The sequence below is a fragment of the Cyprinus carpio genome, chromosome A2, assembly GCF_018340385.1.
Source record: "Cyprinus carpio isolate SPL01 chromosome A2, ASM1834038v1, whole genome shotgun sequence".
NCBI classification, from domain to species: domain Eukaryota; kingdom Metazoa; phylum Chordata; class Actinopteri; order Cypriniformes; family Cyprinidae; genus Cyprinus; species Cyprinus carpio.
Window position 1 is genome coordinate 3253194 of NC_056573.1, and position 22261 is coordinate 3275454.

Here is a 22261-nt window from a genome sequence, read left to right on the forward strand (position 1 = left end):
CAAAATGTGAATGATAATAAAGCCTACAAAACAAAACTGAAAGTTTAACTTATTTATAATTAAAAAAATAAATAATAATAATAATCACAACTTTAACTTTATTTGTAAAGGACTTGCAAAGGCTCATGCTCTCGAGACCCAGACGGGTGACGTGTTTTCTGTAGAGACTGTGAGAGGATCTCATTACCACGAGCCCTTGAATGACACGCAGTAATGACAGACACTTAACCCATGATTACTCCAGAGATTCCCCTGCAATTACAAGCATCTGCTGAGACACGAGTGGTGTTCACAGCCCTGTTCTCGCTGCATGTCAACTCATTCTGGACATGCACTGATTGAGTGGCGTGTGGGCCGTCTGAAGTGCGGCTGGCCTCGTGGCCCGTAAGGTTTCTTTCAGGTTTGAAAAAAATACGACCGAATGCACCGCCGACATCAACCTTTACCATCAAACAAGTCTTAACAGTGAACCCTGTCTGCAGTTAAGTTTGTGAAAGACCTTCCATTTTAAATATGTGTTCAGAAAACGGAGATGGATTTTTCTCATTTTATCCAGGCGACACTCAAACACACTATAGCTTTATGCATTCATGAAGACCGATGCATATGCACTGTTTTTGAAGTTGTCAGTAAAACAAAGATTATTGGAGTACATTTTACAAGAAAGCTTTCAGCTTCAAGAATCACAGGGTTTCTGCGGGTTTTATGAAGGTAAATTTGAGACATTTTTTTTAGACCAATTAAAGAAAATTTAAGGAATGAACTGAAGAATGTTAAAATTGTACAAAAAGAGACTTGAATAGCTCTGATTCCAACCACTAGAATATGAAAATAACTTTTACTGGACTTCTGATCACACTGCACAAAAAAAACTTGTTTTCTAAAGATTCTAAACTTATCAAATTTTTCAAAATGACGAGTTTATGATTTAAAAAAGAACAATATTCTGCCAATGGGCTCAGAAAAACAACCTTAATTCAAAGGGAAGCTTTCATACTCAGTTGACAGACATTTGTTCTTATTTTAAACAAACTCACTTGATTTTATTCAGTTTTTCAAGAATTTACATTTGCATAAAAGGTGTTTCGATTATTATATCGGAACGCAAAAACACTGAGGAATACTTTTTTTTTTTGCAATGCATGCAACAATTAATTCAAAGACTTTTGCTCTGATTTATGACCTTTTTAAAGCATTTAATTGTGGAAGTGTGAATTAAGGCACTTTAAGACCCACATAATCCCCAATTTCAAGCTAAATTCAATGTTGCTGTGTCTTTGTTATTATATGTTAAATTTACTAGCAATTTCCGAGTCAAATGGTTTCAAAGTACACCTTTTGTTTTTTCCCAAAGAAATAACTGACAGCACATGTTCTTTAATTGATTTGTCAGATGCTAAACCCAAAACCGAAATCAAAACTTACTTGGACAAGACCAAAACACAGTCTTGAGTGATGGATAATGCAAAGCTCAATTTGTAACTAAAAAGCTGACCGAAGTTGCTGCTAACTCATTGTGCACTCATTCCTGTATCCATTTTTTGTGAAAAGGAAAAAAAAAATCTCTTTTCAGGTGCAGCTCTGAATACCTGACTGAAATATGTGATAAAAGATGACAACACTACAGCAGAGATATGCATAAAATATGCATAAAAGATTACGAAGAAATGCAAGTGCACAAAACCACAGCGTGGACTGCTCGGACTGAAGCAGGTGAGGAAGAGAGCGCAAACACACTTTGATCACACGATCAGCTGACAGTCCCCAGCCATTATGACTGCAGGACGGCAATTACTCAAAGAACAGCAGCAGACAGAAAGATGAAATGCAAGTATTCAGAATCAACAGGAAAGCAGAGAATGTTTAGTTAAAGGAATAGTTGACCCAAAAATCAAAGTTGGCTGAGAATGTGCTCACCCTCAGACCATCCAAGATGTTTTTATCTCATTCTGACGGCACCCATTCACTGCAGAGCATCCATTGCTGAGACACTGATGCAATGCTACATTTCTCCAAATCTGATGAAGAAACAAACTCACCTACACCTCGAATGGTCTGAAAGTGAGCACGTTTTGAGAAATGTTTCGTTTTTGGGTGAAATATTGCAATAAGGAGGAGGTGAACAGATAAGAGGAAGATGGTGAAAGCAACACAGAACAGAAAGACGAGGCAGAACTGCCTTAAGAGAGAGTGGCGTGTCAGCAGGACGACAGACAGATGGATTTCCAGCCAGACAAACAAGCTGCATGCAGCCGAGCAGGTGAAGGGAATTCTGGGATTGTGTCCATATGTACCTTCATATACGCCCTGCAAGTCCTCTCTCTTTTTTGACGCTTTTTTGTTTTCAAACACAAAGACGGAAGATTAGGAACAACACACACGCACACACACACACACACACACACACACACACACACACACACACACACACACACACACACACACACACACAGGAAAAGAGAAAGAGAAAGAGAACAAATGAGAGCCTGTGTGTCATGAATGTGTGTCGCTTCAACTACAGACACTTTTATGTTCCAGTGATCGATTGATTTTTGATGATTTTGATGATCGATTGATATGGAGAGCACATTAAAACTGTCTTTGTTTTTCACTTAAAATGGAAAAAAATTGCAAATATTAATTCCATTTCAAAATATGATGATTTAAACAAAACATGATATAATATTTCAATATGAATGTGTGAAAATATGATTTTTAGTTGTGACATAATCTCCACCAAGTGTCAGTGAATAACATGTTCAAGATTTGGTTTGTATTTTTTGTAATTTCTAAGCAAACTGTAACTGTACTTATGCAAAAGGTGTCAAAATATAGTGTTTTTTTTTATTTGTAAAAAAGGTGTAAATGTATTTATTTAAAAGGTGTGATTATGTAAATTTATGTTAGAGAAATAAGTTAATAATCATTCTGTTGTCATTGTCAGTACAGACCATTTAAATCACCTACGAGCTTTAAAAGTGCGTTATTCATTTCTGAAAGTCCACAGGGCAAAAAGTGCCTTTAGCTGAAGAAATATCTGTATATATTCAAAGCTGAGGTCATATAGAGTTTAAAAGGACACCGTAGAGCACGTCCAGAACCCCATTTCTATGAAACATGTCTTTGAATGTGCATCTCTCTTCTAGAAGACACTGGCTGAAGAGGAAGACATTACATCACACTTTCAAATGAAGCCATAAACTCAACTTTAGCTGCAAGGTGGAGGAGAAAAACAGGAATTTGAGAACAAAGTCTTAATATTTATAATGAAATCAGAATACTTTTAATTTCATAATAGGCCTTTTAATATAATTAATTTAATGAAGTTATAACATTATCAGATTAAAGCAGTAATTATTTAATAAATAAAGTCAAAATGAACAAGAATTCCATTGTATAGTTAAGTGATTAAAGTCATAATATTATAAGATTAAAATAAGGAAACTAGCCTTTTAATACTATATATATATATTAAGAGTTCATTTGCAAAAACAGATAACTCCATTTTTAATAATTCTCAAAAATCAAGTTTTTTTATTGTGGTTTTTTTTTTGTGTATTTCAAATTGATGTTGGGTTATTCTGATTAGGTCAAAAAATAACTAAAATTACAGCTAAGTAGCACAATAAAAACATGATTTTAGAAAAAAATATTTCACCTGTTTGAATCTGCTTACATCCAGTAATAGTACAGATCTATACAACAAATGCAGATAGAATTTAATTCAGATAATTTTATCTTGGCAAAATGAGCAGAGAGCCTGATATTTGACTGAAGGCTTTGGTATCTTGAAAAATCTATATTCTATATTAATGTTTTATATAAATGAATATACAAATCTATATTTTGCCATGCAGAGAATTACCAAAAAAATAAAAATAAATAAATAAATAAATAAAAAATAAAATAAAACAAAACAAAAAATAAAACAAAACAAAACATAAAACAAAACAAAACAAAACAAAACCCCCAACTAGTTTGGTGTTTTTGAAGGATAATGAAATAAGATAAAATAAATTGAAATAAAATAAAATAAACAAAACAAAACAAAACAAAACAAAACAAAATAAAATAAAATAAAATAAAATAAAATAAAATAAAATAATTGCAATATAAGCCTTGGTGGTAATGCTGTAAGGGCTTGACTCAAAATAAGAAATGACACATACACTAACAGCAGGGACTGGTATTCCTCACTAATCAACTGTGTTAAAGTTTTAAAGCATAAATGAACTTTTGCTGGTCACTGAACTTGTCAAGATTAGAAACCGTCAAACCAGAACTGCTGACGTTTTTTACGACTTGAAGATTCAAAGTTTACCAAATCAAACAAATCAAAATCCACAGTTCACATTCGCTGTGGCCGGTCATGTATTGCACTGTACCTTGTTGAAGCTCCGTCCGGCCGTGTCTTTATCGCTGGGTTTGAGCTCCTGCAGCTGAGCGTCCAGTATATCCACCAGCTGCTCCATGAGCCGCACAGAGGAGCTGACGTCGCCCGCGTACACGGGACCCTGAGAGTGACGCGCCAGCTCGTTCGCCAGATTCGCAGCGTTCTCACCGCTCCGGATCTGAAGATGTGAAGAGTTCAGAGACAAAAACATACATTCAATTCATTCTAACAGACCTCGGAATATCTGTGCATGCTTGGCTTATATATTTACATAGTAAATTATTATTATTATTATTTATTTTATCTTCCCCTCCATCTGGTGTAGTGATACTCGTGCAGGTCAAAAGTTTGCAATAATTAAGATTTTTGAATGTTTTTAAAGAAGTCTCTTCTGCTCATGCATTTATTTGATTAAAAATGGAGTAATATTGTGAAATATTATTACAATTTAAAAAGCCATTTTCTATGTGAATATATTTTAAACTGTAATTTATTCCTATGATCAAAGCTGTATTTTCAGCATCATTACTCCAGTCTTCAGTGTCACATGATCTTCAGAAATCATTCTAATATGAATGTCACTCCACGATCGTTCGGCTCTAATCTGCTAAATGCAAATACAAACATTACACTATAAACATTAACACCATGATTTTCAGTAAAGGCGCTATGCAACAATGTGAAATGTGCTACAGAAATACATGATAGCGATTATTTCTGACTCACCTTCTGTGCCAGCTGTGTCACCCAGTGAGACGTACAGTTACTGAGATCAGGACCTCTGGGACTCCAGATCCCGTCGGCAGACGTGCAGAGGAACAGAGCGATTCCTGGAGAACGATGGAAGGGGAAATCCTCAGCGCAATTCTATCAGTGATTTGATTTCTGCTTTTTTGCCAAAACTCCCGTTATAATCAATGATGAGTCGTGTTTTCACTGGGCACGTTATGATAGAAGTATTTGTGAGATTGCAAAAATAATTTGCATCATGCAACCTTTGATGCCATATACAGTACAGGTCAAAAGTTTGGAAACATTACTATTTTTAATGTTTTTGAAAGAAGTTTCTTCTGCTCATCAAGCCTGCATTTATTTGATCAAAAAATATAGAAAAAAAATGTAATATTGTGAAATATTATTACAATTTAAAATAATAGTTTTTAAATTTATTATGCTTTAAATTAATATTTTTTCTGTGAACATGTGATACTTTTTTAGGGATACTTTTAGAAATCATAATATGATGATTCATTATAAAAAGTTGGAAACAGTTCTGCTGCTTAAAAAAAAAATACTTTGATGAAAAAAGTACAAAAAAAAAAAAAAAAAAAAAATAAGCTATGTTTTTTGTAATATTTTTGTAACAATATACACTACTGGTCAGTAATTTGGGGGTCAGTAGTTTTTTTTTTTTCTTTTTTTTTTTTTTTATAAATACTTTTATTCAGCAAGGGTGTTAAATTGATAAAAAGTGATAGTAAAGAAAATATATTATTAGAATATATATTATTAGAATTTTTTTTTTTTATTTTGAATAAATGCAGTTCTTTTTAACCTTTTATTCATCAAATATATTAGACAGCAGAACTGTTTCCAACACTCATAATAAATCAGAATATTAGAATGATTTCTAAATGATCATGTGATAGACTGGATGTTACATGTGACACTGAAGGCTGGAGTAATGATGCTGAAAATTCAGCTTTGCATCACAGGAATTTTTTTTTTTAATGTATATTCAAATAGAAAACTATTATTTTAAATTGTAATAATACTTTAGAATATTACTGTTTTTTTACCGTAGTTTTGATCAAATAAATGCAGGCTTGATGAGCAGAAGAGACTTCTTTCAAAAACATTAAAAATAGTCATGTTTCCAAACTTTTGACCTGTACTGTATATCTAAATTATGAGAGTTTTTGACACGGTAAGGTTATAAGTGCACCACGGGAAAGATTATAAAGTAATTTAAAAGATGCATTTCATGAGCACTTTAAACTAGGACTAAATCTGGTGGAGTCTGTAATAAACTTTTCATGCAGCTCTGCATAATTCTTACTTATAAACTGAGCAATGGGACGTAAATCTTGCTGATAATTTTGACATCTCCATATGGATGCCATTCAAATAAGAAACGGCACATGTTGGAAACCAGCACAAGCGGTCCCTTCTGCACTGATGACAGATTCCTGACGCTAATTGCACAAATAATTCAAAAGGCTGTTTGCGCCGCAGACGCACCTCGAGTTCCTTTAGGACACGGCCGCTCCACTGTGGCTCCTCGGTGTGTCTGCGGCCAGGAGATTCCTCTCCTCTCCGTCCCGTCGCAGAAGCGTCTGCTGGAGGGGGGCGGGCTGACGGCGCTGGGGTCCGGCGGCGGCTCGGGGCGGTCCACGGCTGCCGGGTCGGGAGTGACGGTGATGCTGAGCGCAGGTCTGAGGGTGAAGCTGGCAGTGCTGCTCCTGACTCCAGGAGTGGATCTTCTAGGCTGCACCGCTGATGTAACGTCATCAGAGACCGTTGGTACTGTGGGCACAGGAGGGAGGTTATTTAAACGGTGCACAGACACAGACACTTTATTTGATTTCTTACATTTTATAAACACAGATATCATTTTGCGATGCAAACCCTCCACTTGTAATTCGCTCACAAGTGGTCAGAAGAGACACATTTGAGATGGACAGAGATATTATAGTCAACTAAAACCAATTCCCACTGTTAATTAGCATGCATATTACTAGCATATTGTCTGTTTATTAGTACTTACAAAGCACATATTAATGGCTTATTCTGCATGACCACTATTAGATCTCTTAAACCGACTCAGTACCTAAACTTAATACCTAAACTTAAGTTTACTGAGGCACAAGTCATAGTTAATAGTTAAAGTGAACTTAAAAAACCTTAAAAAAGTTTGACAATAAAAATGTAAAATAAATAATTACAAATAAAAATTTAATAAATTAAAATTGTTGCTAAAGCAACATTTCTCATTTTTGTTTAGTTTGATATTTGATATACTAAAACTACTAAAAACTAAAAGAAATATTAAAATTCAAATGTTGCAGATTGTTTTGTTAATTGAAATAAAGCTGAGATAAAATATAAACACTAGATGAAAAACTTTCAAATTATGTTTATGTTAATGTACTAAAGTTACTCAAACTGGAATAAAACAAATAGAAATGGAAATATAATAATGTATACATATACATATATATACTGTATATATACACACACACACACACACACACATACACACACACACACATATATACATATACACACACACACACACACACACACACATACATATATCACACTTTAAAAATGTATTTGAAAAAGGTGAAGAAGAAAGTGCTGATGAAAAATATGGTAAAATTTAAAGTGAAATTAAAAATGGATTTTTAAAAATATTATTAAAAATATTATTAAATAGTGTAGTATATATATGAATGGTTGTTTTAATTTTTTATTTTTATTATTTTTATTTTTTTTTTTTTTTTATTTTTTGGGTTAATGCTTTTTTTGGGAAATTTTCGTTTTTGTTTAGTTTTTTTAATTTTTTGTTGTTGATGTTTTTTGTCCAAAATATTGTCAAAATGCATAATATTGTGAGCTGAGCAGATTATTAAACCCCTAATGTTCTCCATGTGTAGGCTTTGGTTTCCGTCACAACCCAAAGATATGCAGGTGAAATGGAGATGATAAATTGCCCATAGACGTGTGTGTGTGTGTGTGTGTGTGTGTGTGGAGGTGATTGTGTGTGGTGGTGTGTGTGTGTAAATTGTGTGTGGGTGTAGGCTTTGGTTTCCGTCACAACCCAAAGATATGCAGGTGAAATGGAGATGATAAATTGCCCATAGAGGGCGCAGGCTAGTTCCCAGCACTCCCACAGCCCCATGCAGGATAAATGGAAAGGAAGATGAATGGATGGATGGATAAAAACTGTCCACAGGAGTGCAAACGCAGATATGAAGATGTCCAGGAGTGATTCTAAACCGCTCTCATGTATGCATCGTGAGTGCTGTTGAATTCTCCTCTGTGTTTTTGCGATCCTGTGTCAGACAGCGCAGCGACTGCATGGAAACCATCCATAATAATGAATACCACAAGATACGAATGTGCATAGAATCAAATATTTCTGTTCCCTTTCATTTACAGCCTCTGCTGAAGCCTGAATCAAATCATTGGCAGATGGTGCATAAGCCCCGCCCCTTCACATGTCTGTCACGTCACGCATATAAAGAGGCTCCGCACCATCTTGTTCTCTCTGTGATACAAGGACAAGCGTGTTCTGGATGAAGCGTATGATTGAAGGCACTGAAGTTCACAGGATTAAACATACAGCACATACAGTCTGGAAACATTAGGGTTTTAAATGTTTCAATGAGTCTCTTCTGCTCACCAAGGCTGCTCAAAATGACAGTAAAACACTAATAATGTGAAATATTATTACAATTTAAAATAGCTCTTTTCTTTGTGAACATATTTTAAAATGTAATTTATTTCTGTGGTGTGCAGCTGTATTTTCAGCATCATTACTCCAGTCTTCAGTGTCACATGATCTTCAGAAATCATTCTAATATTATGATTTTCTGCTGATGAAGAAATTATTATTATTATTAGTGTTGTTGAAAACAGTTGTGCTGCACAATAGTTATGCAGAAAACATGACATACCATGTATGATTTTAATAGAAATGAATGCATTTATTCAGCAAATACGCATTAAATTGATCAAAAGTGACAGTAAAAACATTAATAATGTTACAAAAGATTCTATTTCAAATAAATGCTTTTCTTTTAAAAGAAAAAAAAGTTTCCAAAACATTAGGCAGCAAAAACTGTTTTTAACATCTAATAATAACCATCTTTAGTAACTAATCACCAAATATTAATTGTGCAGCAAATCATCATATTAGAATCATTTCTGAAGATCATGTGACACTGAAGACTGGAGTAATGATGCTGAAAATACAGCTGCACACCACAGAAATAAATTACAGTTTAACACATATTCACATAGAAATTAGTTATTTCAAATTGTAATAATATTTGACAATATTACTGTTTTTATTGTATTTTATATCAAATAAATGCAGCCTTGATGAGCAGAAGAGACTTTATTAAAAACATTTAAAAATCACATGACTTTTAGTATTCAAATGAATGTGTGATATTGTTTTCATCAATATGCAACCAATACATGTCTGTTCACATCATAAGAAGATGTGCTTTAGGGTTTCAGGGCCTTTATCACGGGAAATAAAACGCAGCATGTAGTAATATTCAGTAGATTCAGTGGCTCGTTCTGTACCGTGACTCATGATGAATGCTAATGAAGGAAGTTGAATGGCTGGTTATCGTTCTATTTGCAGCATTATAATGTAATCACAATAACAAAATCACCCACGGGCCGGACTGTAAGACCAAGGTTGTTTTTTTTTTTTTTTTTGTGATGGCAACACACAAAACCAACAACCTGATACACAACGCTTGATCAAACTAAAAGAGCTTTTGCCATTTGCATCTTTCATCTCACAAGACAGAGCAAAAATTATAATATTTACTAAAAGATTAAAACAAGATGGATATGTACAACCCTTCACATCAAAGTGCTGAATAATGAAAAACTACTCTCTGTGCCGACCTTCCATGCAGAGTAACTAAACAAAACAATAAGCAACTTGCCAAAATTTACAAAACTTACAGGTTACACCATAACCATTATTTTCCACTTTGATGACTGTGATGCTCAATTTTTATCATCAGTAAAATTCATCAAATCATCATCAAAACAGCTTCTTTTTTTTTCTTTTTTTGATTCGGTCACAACTCAATATACAATAGACTTTAAATTTAATCTAATTTACTCTTAAAAATCAGTAAAATGCAGATAAAATCAGTTAAAACTATTTTATTCTCGATAAAAAATACCTTATTTAAAAACAATGCTACTGATCAATGCAATTACATTTAAATTCAAGGCACACATTTTTTCCTGGGAATCGAACCCATGACTTTCTCTACTTTTTGAGCTAAATGAATAACCATTTAAATAAAGACAATTTAATGTAGTCAAATATAGCTTCAAAACATCCAAGTCCAATCTAACTGTAGAGGACTTTTAAAGCCACTGAAGTTTTCCAGACAAGAGCAGTAAGTCATCTTTATATTTTTCTCAGTTTTATTGCGGTTTCATTATTATTGATGACATTATAGACAGCAGCAAGTCTAATAGGCTTCATTTACTACACTAATGCACTAATGATCTATTCTGACACATCAGTAATTTGTCCCATCTGTTTACAATCCCTTAAGACGTAACTGCCTGTGTTTATCATTTTGCACTATACAAACACTGCGAAATGCACATGCGTTTTTCCCGCTAACATGTAGTTGCACAAAGCCACATACTGTGGGTGTTCTTCAGAAAACAGATGCATATTCGCAAGTGAGCACCTGTCAGCAGAGCTACTTAGAAATTGTAGTCTGTTACTGATTAGAAATTACATGACAAATATTGTAGTTAGTAACAATCTGGATTACACATATTAGGCGATGTACTGTAGGCTGACTACTTTATGATTACTTTTAGATTAATTTAGATTATCACACGGACTTGATTATTGTTTACCATACTGAAAAAAGAGAGAGAAAATGCATTCCACTCTTTCTTTTAAAAATCATAAAATGCATTAAACAATACATTACAGATGTAGACTCCAACATGTTTGCATTATGGGAGCGTTTCTAAAATGATGAACAGGCGATTTTAGGATTTCAAATGGCATCCATGTGTGGTAACAGATCAGACCATGTATATTTGTGAATCAATTAAAAAAGTTTTAGGCACACATATAATTCACAAAACTAAAACTAAGTTCACCACACTAATGCAGTTTGGCATGCATGTGTAGATTACACTGTAAATTACATGGATTTTTGCATTTTAATATGTTTTAAAAGTCAAAAGACATAAATAAATGGTTAAATGCCTTAAAGAGTTCAAATACTAATTAAATTGTGTCCATTTTCTATGTAACCGTAGCCATCTGACTAATGGACGGCATGTGCAATTACACAAAAACACAAATTCCCTAATTATAACATTTCACTGTTTTTAACCCTGCCTTCAAGCTAAAATGTATTGTTTTATTCATCACATATGCCAAAAATCAGGAATTAACAACAGATTTGTTTGTTCTAAACACAAACTGCAAGCTATATTTAGGTTAGTTACAATGAAATAAAACTACTTTATTCAGAAACAGAAGTATTTTAAAAATGTTGTTTGTGTATTTTTTTTTTTTTATATTATTAGTCTATTAAAATGCACTCAATAGGCATTAAACAGAGCTGCAACACTTTAAACTCTAACAGTGCTAAATATTCAGAAACAATAGCAGTTACACATAGGCTGCAATTTTATTTTTGTATTACTTTAGAACTTTTACTAGACTGCCGATCTAAATAAAATATTACTATTAAACATGATATAATCAAATATAATTTATTATTTTTGAAATGATAGAAATCCCTGCCTATTCAGAATTCAAACAATGCAATTTGATTTTTTTCATCTGCAGAACAAAATAAATAGCTTGAAACGTTTAACTGGCAACGTTATTTTATTAAATAATAGAATAATATAATAATGTTGTGAAGAGAAGAATTTTATTTTACTCTGTACATGCTTTCCCTACATTTTAAATACAGTAAAATGCACAAAACATTACGTTCCCTCCGTAAAGTATTTACTTTTGAGATCAAAATCGGTATTGAGCATTGATACATTTCAATGGTATTGGTACTAGGGCTGCAAAGGGGTGGCAAATGCCTTGTACATTTCCGGAAACTTCCCAGAAATCCCTGGAATATTCAAAAAAATCCTGGAAGGTTTCCAAAATTTCTGGAATATTTCCGAAATTTACTGGAAATGTTCCACCTTTTTGAAACCCTAATTGGTACTGACTACTGATATTTTGGTATTGAGACAACACTACCTGCCAGTGGTTACACACACACACACACACACACACACACACACACACACACACACACACACACACACACACACACACAGGGCTAGCCAATCTGGAACAATTCTGGTTTGATTTTGATCCAGACCTCCCTGAACAGCCCAGTGTGCAAAACTACACAAAACACGAAGTGGACTCTCACAGCTGCTACAACAAAAGGAAAATACATTCTGCTTGTGGCAGCATGAGACAATATTTGCTATCTTTGAAGTAGCAGACATGGCACAATTAAACCGGTTCATCGTCAATTAATGCGTTTGTTCGTTTGCTGATCATTCACTCACAATCAGACATTTTTCAATTGACTAAAAAGTCAACACTCTGAACACAAACAGACTGAATTGCAATGTGCATAATATCTATCTTATAAAGTGAAAACTACGTCAACGGTACTCAGAGAGGATACTATTTCTGGTGGATTTTCAAAGTATGCATCTGTGCCTGATTTTTCAGCCAACATTGCGTATAAACCCTTGCGGTATGGAAGCTGTTCAGTTTGCAGTGGCTTCCTAATTTTTTTTGTGGGGGACGTTGTAGCATTCCTAACCCAGTCCTGGTTTTGTTCATACTCAAAGAACGATATTTTATTATAGCCACAATGCTGCAGTACTCTGAGTTTTTGTACGTAGTAGGTGTACTAAATTTGGAGTAAATATGGTAATGGGGTTAGCAGCAATAGAAGTCCAAATCTCAGCCAGGCATGGTCACTATTCTATTCACATGTTTGTTCATTTCTTAACCATTCACATTCTCACTAATCAGTCATTATACTCCAGCTGTGACCACACCGCAGGGGAATAAATAACACTTTTGTGTTCCTACACTGGAGAAACTCAAACTTACAACCCACACCTCTGATAGACAACGACGCAGAAACATCAGAGGTGAATGAAGAGCTGAAACAGCCTTTCGTGATGTCTGAATTCTCTGCTGTAATGCAATCTCATGCCTAAAACAGGGCACTCACATGAATAATGAAATGCTTAGAATATAACTACACATACTCACCAGACAGCCACAATTCAAGGTTTACTTTACACAGGCACCACATTTTTTGTAAACTAAAAAAAAAAAAGCGTAATGGAACTACTTTCGCCTTAATAATAAACATGAGTGCAGTAATTCTTTTTAATCTGTACAAATCTGTTAACATCTCAAAAACAGTTTTATGCTGTTCTGTGAATTCCATCCTTTTCAATAAGAATCTTATTTTAAACGGGTGGAATATGTTCCCATACAGATTTTGCAACGGTTTTAATGCTAGCGTTCTCAATTCCATTAAAATACAAGTCCCATTTCTGATATATCAGCCAAACAGAAAAAAACTATTGGCTGATGCTGATAATAAAAAAATTAATTAAAAAAAAAAGCCAAATATCGGCTGATATATTGGCCTTGGTAATATATTGGTCAACCACTTATGTCCATAGTAGCATCCTAAACTGTAAAACAAAAGTAAAAACTTTGATTTTAATAACTTTACAGAACACTCAATACAAGTTTTGAAGAAATCAAAAAGCACCTTACATTTCAATTTAATAAATGTTTAGTTACATATTTATAACTAAAAACAGCAGATGGGCTGAATGAAAATGCGAATTCACTCTCTGACAGTAGGTGGCGCTTATGGAAAAGCAGAAATACAGCGCTTATACACACTACTAAGCATCATACCGAGGAAAGATGAAAGAAAATGGCATTGAAAGGATGCTTTCTAGATGAAAACTTGTGAAACACTGTTCAATTCTTAATCTCTCAGCAGCCTTGTAGGAACTGCATTCACCTTGTGTCCACTTAAATGTTCTTCTTAGGCGAAGTGGAAAGCAAAGAGAACGAGTGAGAGAAAATAAATAGAGGTAAACTGCTTGTCAATGGCCGAGCCTGCGCCTCGTTGCTTTATTTTGACATCTCTTGACTCATACCTCTACAATTTTCTTTTTATTATGCCAGGCAATTTCACCACCTGGCAGGAGGAGGAGTCGCAGAGTATTGTCCATCAGAGCTTTCAGGAAAAGTAGCCTCAATTAGCTGTCATTTCAGTCAGTGTCACTGAAATAAGAACGCAAGGATGTATAGCCTATCAAAGACGAAAGCACTCAACAGCTCACAACGATTAAGAATAACATGAGTCCAGACTGAAGAGCAATCCTGAATGGTCTGCTGAGAAATTGGGATTTCAAGAGGAAAAGTGGTGAGATTGCTAAACAAATCTGTCCCATAATTGACGTTGGCTTGTGCTTATTGCTGCTCTGGAGACTTCAATGACTAAAACTTGAAGAAATAAGACTGGCTAACCGGTGTCACTTCCCTTCTTTCAGGCTAAAAGCAGGAGTTGCCGAATGCAAATGTAGTCTTTGTCCAAAGTTTCCCCAGCTGGAGTTTTCTGCTGGATGCCATTTGGAGGTGGGTTTATTACATGCTGGTGGTGTCAAAACAACAATTTAGGATCAGCATGTGTTTGTGCTGTCTGGATGCACCAAAGTGACAATTCTTTGGTGTTCCCAAGATCTTGAGGCCTAAAAAATAGCATTGCATCAGGACCAACAACTAGTTAAAAAATATAACCATGCAGAAGTGATTTTACCACTGGTAATTGTGCATGTTGGTGTAAATCACCACAGCTTTGGGCCAATATGAAAAACATGGTTTATAAATATGACTTTTTCACCTCATTTCAGACACATTTACACTTACAATCAATAGTTTCTTCAAATTTCTCATAGATGGTCCGTTCTGAAGTTCCTAAGAACCATCGAGGGAAAATTTATCTGTAGGGTTTCAGCTCCACTATTGATTAAATGACTGTATATCGGTTTCCACTCTTGACCGAGAGTCAACTTCCCTGCCGTCTCCAGCAGTACTGTGTGATTGAGACGGATGAGGACTCTAACAGGTCACACAGTATGGGGCTTTAGTCCATCTCCAAACTTCCTTTTATAACCATTAACGATCATAGATGATAAAAAAATAATAATTCATAAGCCTTTGTCCAATCTTTTCCAAAGTTTTATGAAATATGTAGGGCTCGACTAAACATTAGTCAATGAGAAAAGGCTTAGTCGGCAAAAACTTTATTAGCTGGTTAGTCACAGAAACAATGGTCCGTGTCTTTGACAGACAGATCATTAACGGCTGGTCCTTGTGATAAATACAGTACAGCAGGCAGGAAATCCAAACAGTTACCTATCATTCATCAACCTTCAATATGGCTTATCATTTGAAATTGAAACAGAATAATTCAAAATGGTAAAGTGTCTGCTTTTATTTCTATACATCAACAATATCCAAAATAAGTGCTTTTGTAAAATAAAGAAAATAAACAGGACGCGCTTTCTGCCGTTCGGTCTCTGTGAACTGGAGCGTATCACAAAACATGAACTGAAACAGTAACCGTTTGGGCTACTTGCCTCACAGACATCAACAAAATCAAAAAACAAAAACTCTATCTTATGCAATCTGTATTAAAAGTGTCCACTGTACTGCGGAGATAGCGAGTAAGCATCGCTAACTTCATCTTTGCAGCTGACAATGACTCAGAAAACACTAGTTTATTAATAAATAATTAAAATATCTCTGTGCTATTTTTTTCTAACACATTCACAGCCATTACTTTAACAGGTGCTTTGCGGCAAGCTTTATGCATGTGCTCAATCGTGGAATAGGCTATATATTAAAGGCCCCCCAATTAAATTAATATAAACATGAGGTTAGTCGACTAATGGTTTAAATTAACAACTATTAGTCAACTAGAAAAAGCTTTAGTCGGGGCCAGCTCCATTAAATATGCAGTTTATAATGAAAGTCCTACAACAACTTGCTTCAAATCCCTAAGAGTAACAGCAATAGTGATGCTTAAATTCCAACAATTAAACTTCATTAATCTTCTTTCGAACTGAATTAGGAAAAACAAACCAATAGCAAAACATTATCTGAAGTACTAATCTCTGCATTACTTCCTACTCTTGAGATACTTATAGCGAGGGATCCAGAGCCTGCCAGATCCAGGCCCAGCTTGATGTTGCTGTCCAACGTCTACAAATTGCAACCTGTGCCAAGCGACCAATGAGAAACATTAAGTAGATTAACATCTGCATCTCTTTAGCCGTTAATAATAGACCACAAAGAGATAAACCGCTGCTGTTTCCGGATCTACCTGCACTTTACCATTCAATCCTAAATGTAGGTCATAAAAAACTACTAAATTATTAATGATGTAGTGATTTTTTCTTTTATGTTGTGATTTTATTTTTGGTGTGTTGTGAAAAAGTGTTTTGGGAGTAATGCATTACAAGCAACGCAAGTTAACTAGTAAAGTAATGCATTACTTTTTAATTGACAAGAAAATATCTGAGTTACTTTTTCAAATAGGTAACTCCAGTTGCTATTTTTTCCCATGTATTGACTGACAGCTCTCCTGTCCTCATGATGAGAGAAATCAGGAGTGAATGCAGAGCTGTTGTGTGAACATGATGTTACTGTAGTTCTAGACTAAATGTCAACTCATCTCACTCCTAACAAAAACAGATTCAGTATTCCTCAAAATGTATAAAAACAGTGAAATGCAAACTCAAAATATGATTCAAATCTGCAATAATGAAATATGCTAAATAACACAAAAATCCTTTATGTATTTGATTCCATTTTATTAACTAATGTCTTTGCTGCTGAAATTCGATGATCCAATTCAAGCATACTAATAACAAAAATGACTTAAAATAAACAACAATTGTGTTTCATATTTTATTTATTTATGAAGAATGCTGAACTTTATTCTCTTACATCCTATTCTACCTGCAACCCAGAATACAGCAAAGCTGAAAGGTTTGTCTGAGCTGCGCATTTCCTTTCCTTTTGCTGTGAAAGGGCTTTTACATTTGCCAAAAATATAACTTTTTTTATTAAAAACAAACAAGAAAGCCCAGCCCAGATAAGAAAAAGTAACATGATGCATTACTTTCCATAAAAAGTAACTAAGTAGCGTAATTAGTTACTTTTTTTTTAGGGAGTGTCTTCTGGCCTTCTGGTGTTGCCTGGTTTTTATTCTCCATTATCCAACATCAAATGGAGTTTTTTGTTCTTTGCCACAGTTACCTTTGGCTTGCTCAATAGGAAACAAAAGATATTATGTACTATGCACAACGTCTTTTGAAGTACTATGGCTTGATTGTTAATTAACTCTTGCTTAGGGGTGATGAAAATTTGCTGTTCTGATCTGTGCTGCTCAAGCCTCAAACCATTTCAGACGGTTCAGTTTGAATAATCTTAGAATCTCTTTAAAGATTTACAGTCTTAGACCACACATGGGCATTACATTTCCACTTATCACCACAGACTAACAGGTGTCAAACGCTCCATTGCTAAACGACAGAATTAGCAGGTTGACTGGTGAGTCCCTGTGAATAGCCACAGGCACATAAAAATCAGACGGATTGGTGCCCAAGTCAGAGACTCCATTTAGAAACGCTGATGTATGTGTGCTAAAGACCAAAGAGAGTGGAAATGTGGCTTATTAACTTCGGGACTGACACTGCCTCTAGGAATACACTGCGAATATGAAGCAGGAGAATGAAAAACAGGCAAACAGTGAAGAGGGGGAGGAGAAAAAAAAAACAGAACAATACTCTCTTTTTCCTTGCTTGCTGTTCTCGGTTCTGTTTGCTGCGAATGCTTCAATTCAACTCAAAATGTGTTATACCGAAACTCAAAACACACAGAGGCACCCTTGTGGGATATTCCCAGAGGACAGCGGCTTTCAAAAACACACTTTAGTCTCTTATTAAGCTCCAAAGCCAGAGTGATATGCACTAAAACTGGCTTTAAGTAAGCCATATGATTATGTATTAAAACAAAATGAACAAAACAACTGGCATTTCAATGGTAGCTAAGGGCTCTTTGTGCCTATAGGAACTATTAAATTAAAATCTTTTGCACTCAGTTCAATTTAAGTTCCAAGGAACATTAAATTTCTCCCTCTTTTCCTCTGAAAATTCCTTGCAATTTACTGCCTCATCTGATTCTGTATTTTTACCTTTTTAAAGACAAAATGGTCCTTTTGCATCACTGACAATGGCTTTAAAGTGTCAAAATAAGAAGTTAAAATGTCAGGATTCAAGTATGCTTTACTGGCTCTTAGTAGCTGCGCTTTGAAGAAAGAGCCATCAATGAGAGTTAAAAAAATGCATTTGGTTCCTTTTGACTTGCTCTCTTTTCTGAATATAATAATTCAATGATGAGTCATGAGACTGTCTTTTGGTCTTTGCTTACAGTTAATGTGAAGTGATGCTAAACTCATTTGACATCTATAGCTTGATGCATAAAATAATATTCAACGAGAACAAAATACAGGATGGGACAAATGTGTTGATGCATTTCCACAGTTACATCTAGCAAAACGTTTAGTTTACATTTTCTGATTTAGGTAAAAATTGATAGCCTGAATGCACTGTAAGTCGCTTTGGATAAAAGCGTCTGCTAAATGCATAAATTTAATTAAATTTAAAATACAATAATAATGTATATTTCTAACACTATACTTAGCGTTATACTACCTTGGTATCTCGGAATTGATCTTTTTTTCCTCCTTCATGGACAATGTGATCATGGAATTCTTCTGTTGGAGCAAACGGCATGCAAAAAATCTCCTGTTCACCATTTTAGAATTTAATGCAACTATGACCACTCTTGAAAATCCCGTAAATGTGAAAAGGGTCCCTTAAAGGGATGTTCCACCCAAAAATGAACAATCTCTCATCATTTACTCATCCTCATGCCATTCCAGATGTGTATGAGCTTTCTTTCTTCAGTGGAGCACAAATGGAGATTTCTAGAAAAATAATGCAACAGAAATTATGGCAATCCATACGAGCTCAGTTGATGAATCAATATCTTCTGGTGCGAAACTGATGTGAAAAAAAAAAAAAACGAATTAAATGAATTAAACTTGTGACCTGTTAAACTTGGAAGCGAGCATTTATAGTTCGAAAACTTTAGCATATTCACATTTTTCTCAAGCACACCTATTGTTTTGCTTCAGAAGACAATAATTCATCAAGTGCCCAGCTAACCTTGTTGGCTGGATTTAGCTGGTCTTTCAGCCTGATTATAGCCACTTCTGTTTGGGAGACCAGCTGACCAACCAGCTAAAACCAGCTTGGCCAGGTTACGAGACCAGCTAAAACCAGCTAATGGGGTCATATGGGTTACAGTCATTTCATTTTATGTAGTTTTTGAAACTTTAACTTTCAGGGACTCATACAGTGACATCATATGGACTCATAGAGAATCTCAGTTTGTGTTCCACAGAAGAAAGAAAGTCACACACATCTGGGTGGAGTCATATACATTTTTGGGTGGAGTATCCCTTTAAGGCCTGTCACACCAAACGCAAAGTGAAAAATAAGTTAAATGGCAGATGAATGGTCTTTTCACACCAAAGCGAAACGAATACGCATCAGGTCGGAGGAAACACAAAATTCCTGCTTGCACAATAGAGGTTGCAATACGAACCTTTAGCCAATGACACAAAAGCGGGACATAATCTTATGAGAGGGGAAAATCCATGTTGACTTCTACCTGCTGGATTTTGCGGGTGGGAGCGGGATAAAATGTCAAAGTTGGACGGGAAGCTGAATAATGTAATGCACCCATCCCAAATCTAAGGTGGAGTACAAGTCATCAATACGGTTTCCAGTATGTTAGAGCCACCAAATACTACAATGTGTGACCGAAAATCATTTGATGGCCTCACACTGGCAGAAAGCAAAAAACTGACATGCTCTGTGTACAAAGCAACTTTGCATTGTAGGGATGTAATGATGCACCCAAAACCAGTTGAAAATCGATGAAAATATGTGACGATTCAAGTCGATTGAGATGTTAAATGAATCGCGATACAGTTGAGGGCAGGGGTTTATATAAATGCATCTCTGAGGAGAACTGACGGTCTTCAGAAAAAAATTGATAGTATTTTCTTTTCATCTTGTCTCTGTACAGACCAATTTGGAGTAGACGTCACAGTTACGTCACTTGTGGCGGCAGGAAAACACTGGGAACAAGTGGAGGGAAATGGGTAAAATCCATGGAAAATCCATGCTTTTGGATGTCAGATTGCAAATCATTTTTATAGAATACTGTCATCAAAGACGCCACTTGAAGCTAAACGCAGGTGTTTATATGGACAAACTATAAATGATTATGCTATGGGATTATGCTATGATTATCCTAATTTTAAAGCATACATGTGCAGCATTTTATCTGAGAAATAATGGAAAGACACTTTTTTATTTATAATCTGTCTTAAATCTGATTTTGTTAAATAAAATAAAAATAAAAATAAAAATGGTAAGAAAATCATATCCTCAATCATATTGCATCATTAATTGAGTGAATTGTTGCGTCCCTATCAGTATGCATATGTCCAAATATCCATGCATCTCAAGTTTAATGTATTTATATTATTGTACCCTGTATTAATTAATATTCTGGCATTAAAAAGTGCAACTGGCTGCAACAATTTGTTTGGATGTTATAATAAAATGCAAAAAGACACAGGCTTGGCATAGATATTTGCAACAGTGCTCTTCACTCGTCTCCACCATATTCCTTAAATTAAATAAAAAATACAAATGAATATCAAATTTATAAAAGACAAACAGGAGATTGAATGAGTTATAACATCAAATTAGTTACACCAAAGTCCATTTGTTCTTCATGTAGCCCAATATATTTGTGCTAATCTTGATGTGAACAGACCTTTCAGATGCTTTTTTATTTCACATTTGTTATTAAGAAGCCTCAACTTTCAAAAAAACGAAAGGAGTGCTCGCTAACAACATAATCATACAGATTTCATTATCATACAAATTTGTGTGTAATGGCAGGAGATGATTTTTACCTGAAATATAATATAAACAGAAATCATGTTTTTCTAGGGTCTACACAGACAAGCTTGACTCATTAGGAAAGCTTAATCCTCTATTCTGGTTCGAGCCCCTTTTCAGAGCATGCTTTTCATTTCACAAGGATCCCCTTATATAGCAGACGTGTTTCATATCGGTCTGTGCCCTCATGGAATTATATGAATTGCAAAGGAGGATTATTAAGAAGGATTTAGGCCTAACACTCTCTGTTCCTCGACTTGCAGTAGCATTTCAGGGTGTTGTTAAAGTGGTTAAAGAGCACAACAGTGTCCCTGGTATTCTTTTAAAAGCTGGAAATTGTGCTTGCATGTAATTACCCAAAGTACAACTCACAGTTGAGGCTTAATGTGCAGCTCATAAAGTCTGGTAATGAGATTTAATGGCTCCCATAGACGCATCTCGCGTCATCAGTTTTGGATGGTGCAAATCCTACGGATGCTTTGCGGGCAGGTATTGCTGTGGGACTTCACCGCGTTCCCTGTGAATATTAATGCAAGCAACTTATTTTATCGCTGCACTCAAAGGTGAGGCTTAAAGACTCCATTCCAGCTAAAGAGACTCTCTCTTTCTAAGAAGAAGATTGTATTGCAATCAATATTGAGAAATTAAATATATTTATATTAATATTGAGCAGTCAGCGGAGAAATATTATATATCTAACATTAAATTACCTGATGTTTAATGGCAACAAACAAGTGCTTTTGTATGTTCAGCACAAGCTCAGTGATGTAAAGCTATGTTACTGTGAACAGGAATGTCTAATTATACTTTCATTAACACAGCTAAAAGCCCCTATCACACTGAACGTTGGACCTGGAAAATTGCCGGAACATTATACATTGCATTCTGTGTGAACGCAAACGATTTCCCGGGATTGATTCAGGGATTGATAACTACATGGGAACC

At 35.0% G+C, this 22261-nt stretch overlaps 1 protein-coding gene across 1 annotated transcript in view; it reads right to left on the reverse strand.

The window, feature by feature from the left end:
* Positions 1–22261, reverse strand: part of LOC109100010 (adhesion G protein-coupled receptor L2-like) — a 70706-nt gene that overhangs the window by 34077 nt on the left and 14368 nt on the right. The window contains exons 4-6 of the mRNA XM_042714101.1: positions 6635–6919; positions 5120–5223; positions 4386–4571 (exon numbers count right to left, since the gene is read on the reverse strand). Of these exons, the coding sequence (XP_042570035.1) occupies positions 4386–4571; positions 5120–5223; positions 6635–6919 (575 nt within the window). The remainder of the gene's footprint in view (positions 1–4385; positions 4572–5119; positions 5224–6634; positions 6920–22261) is intronic.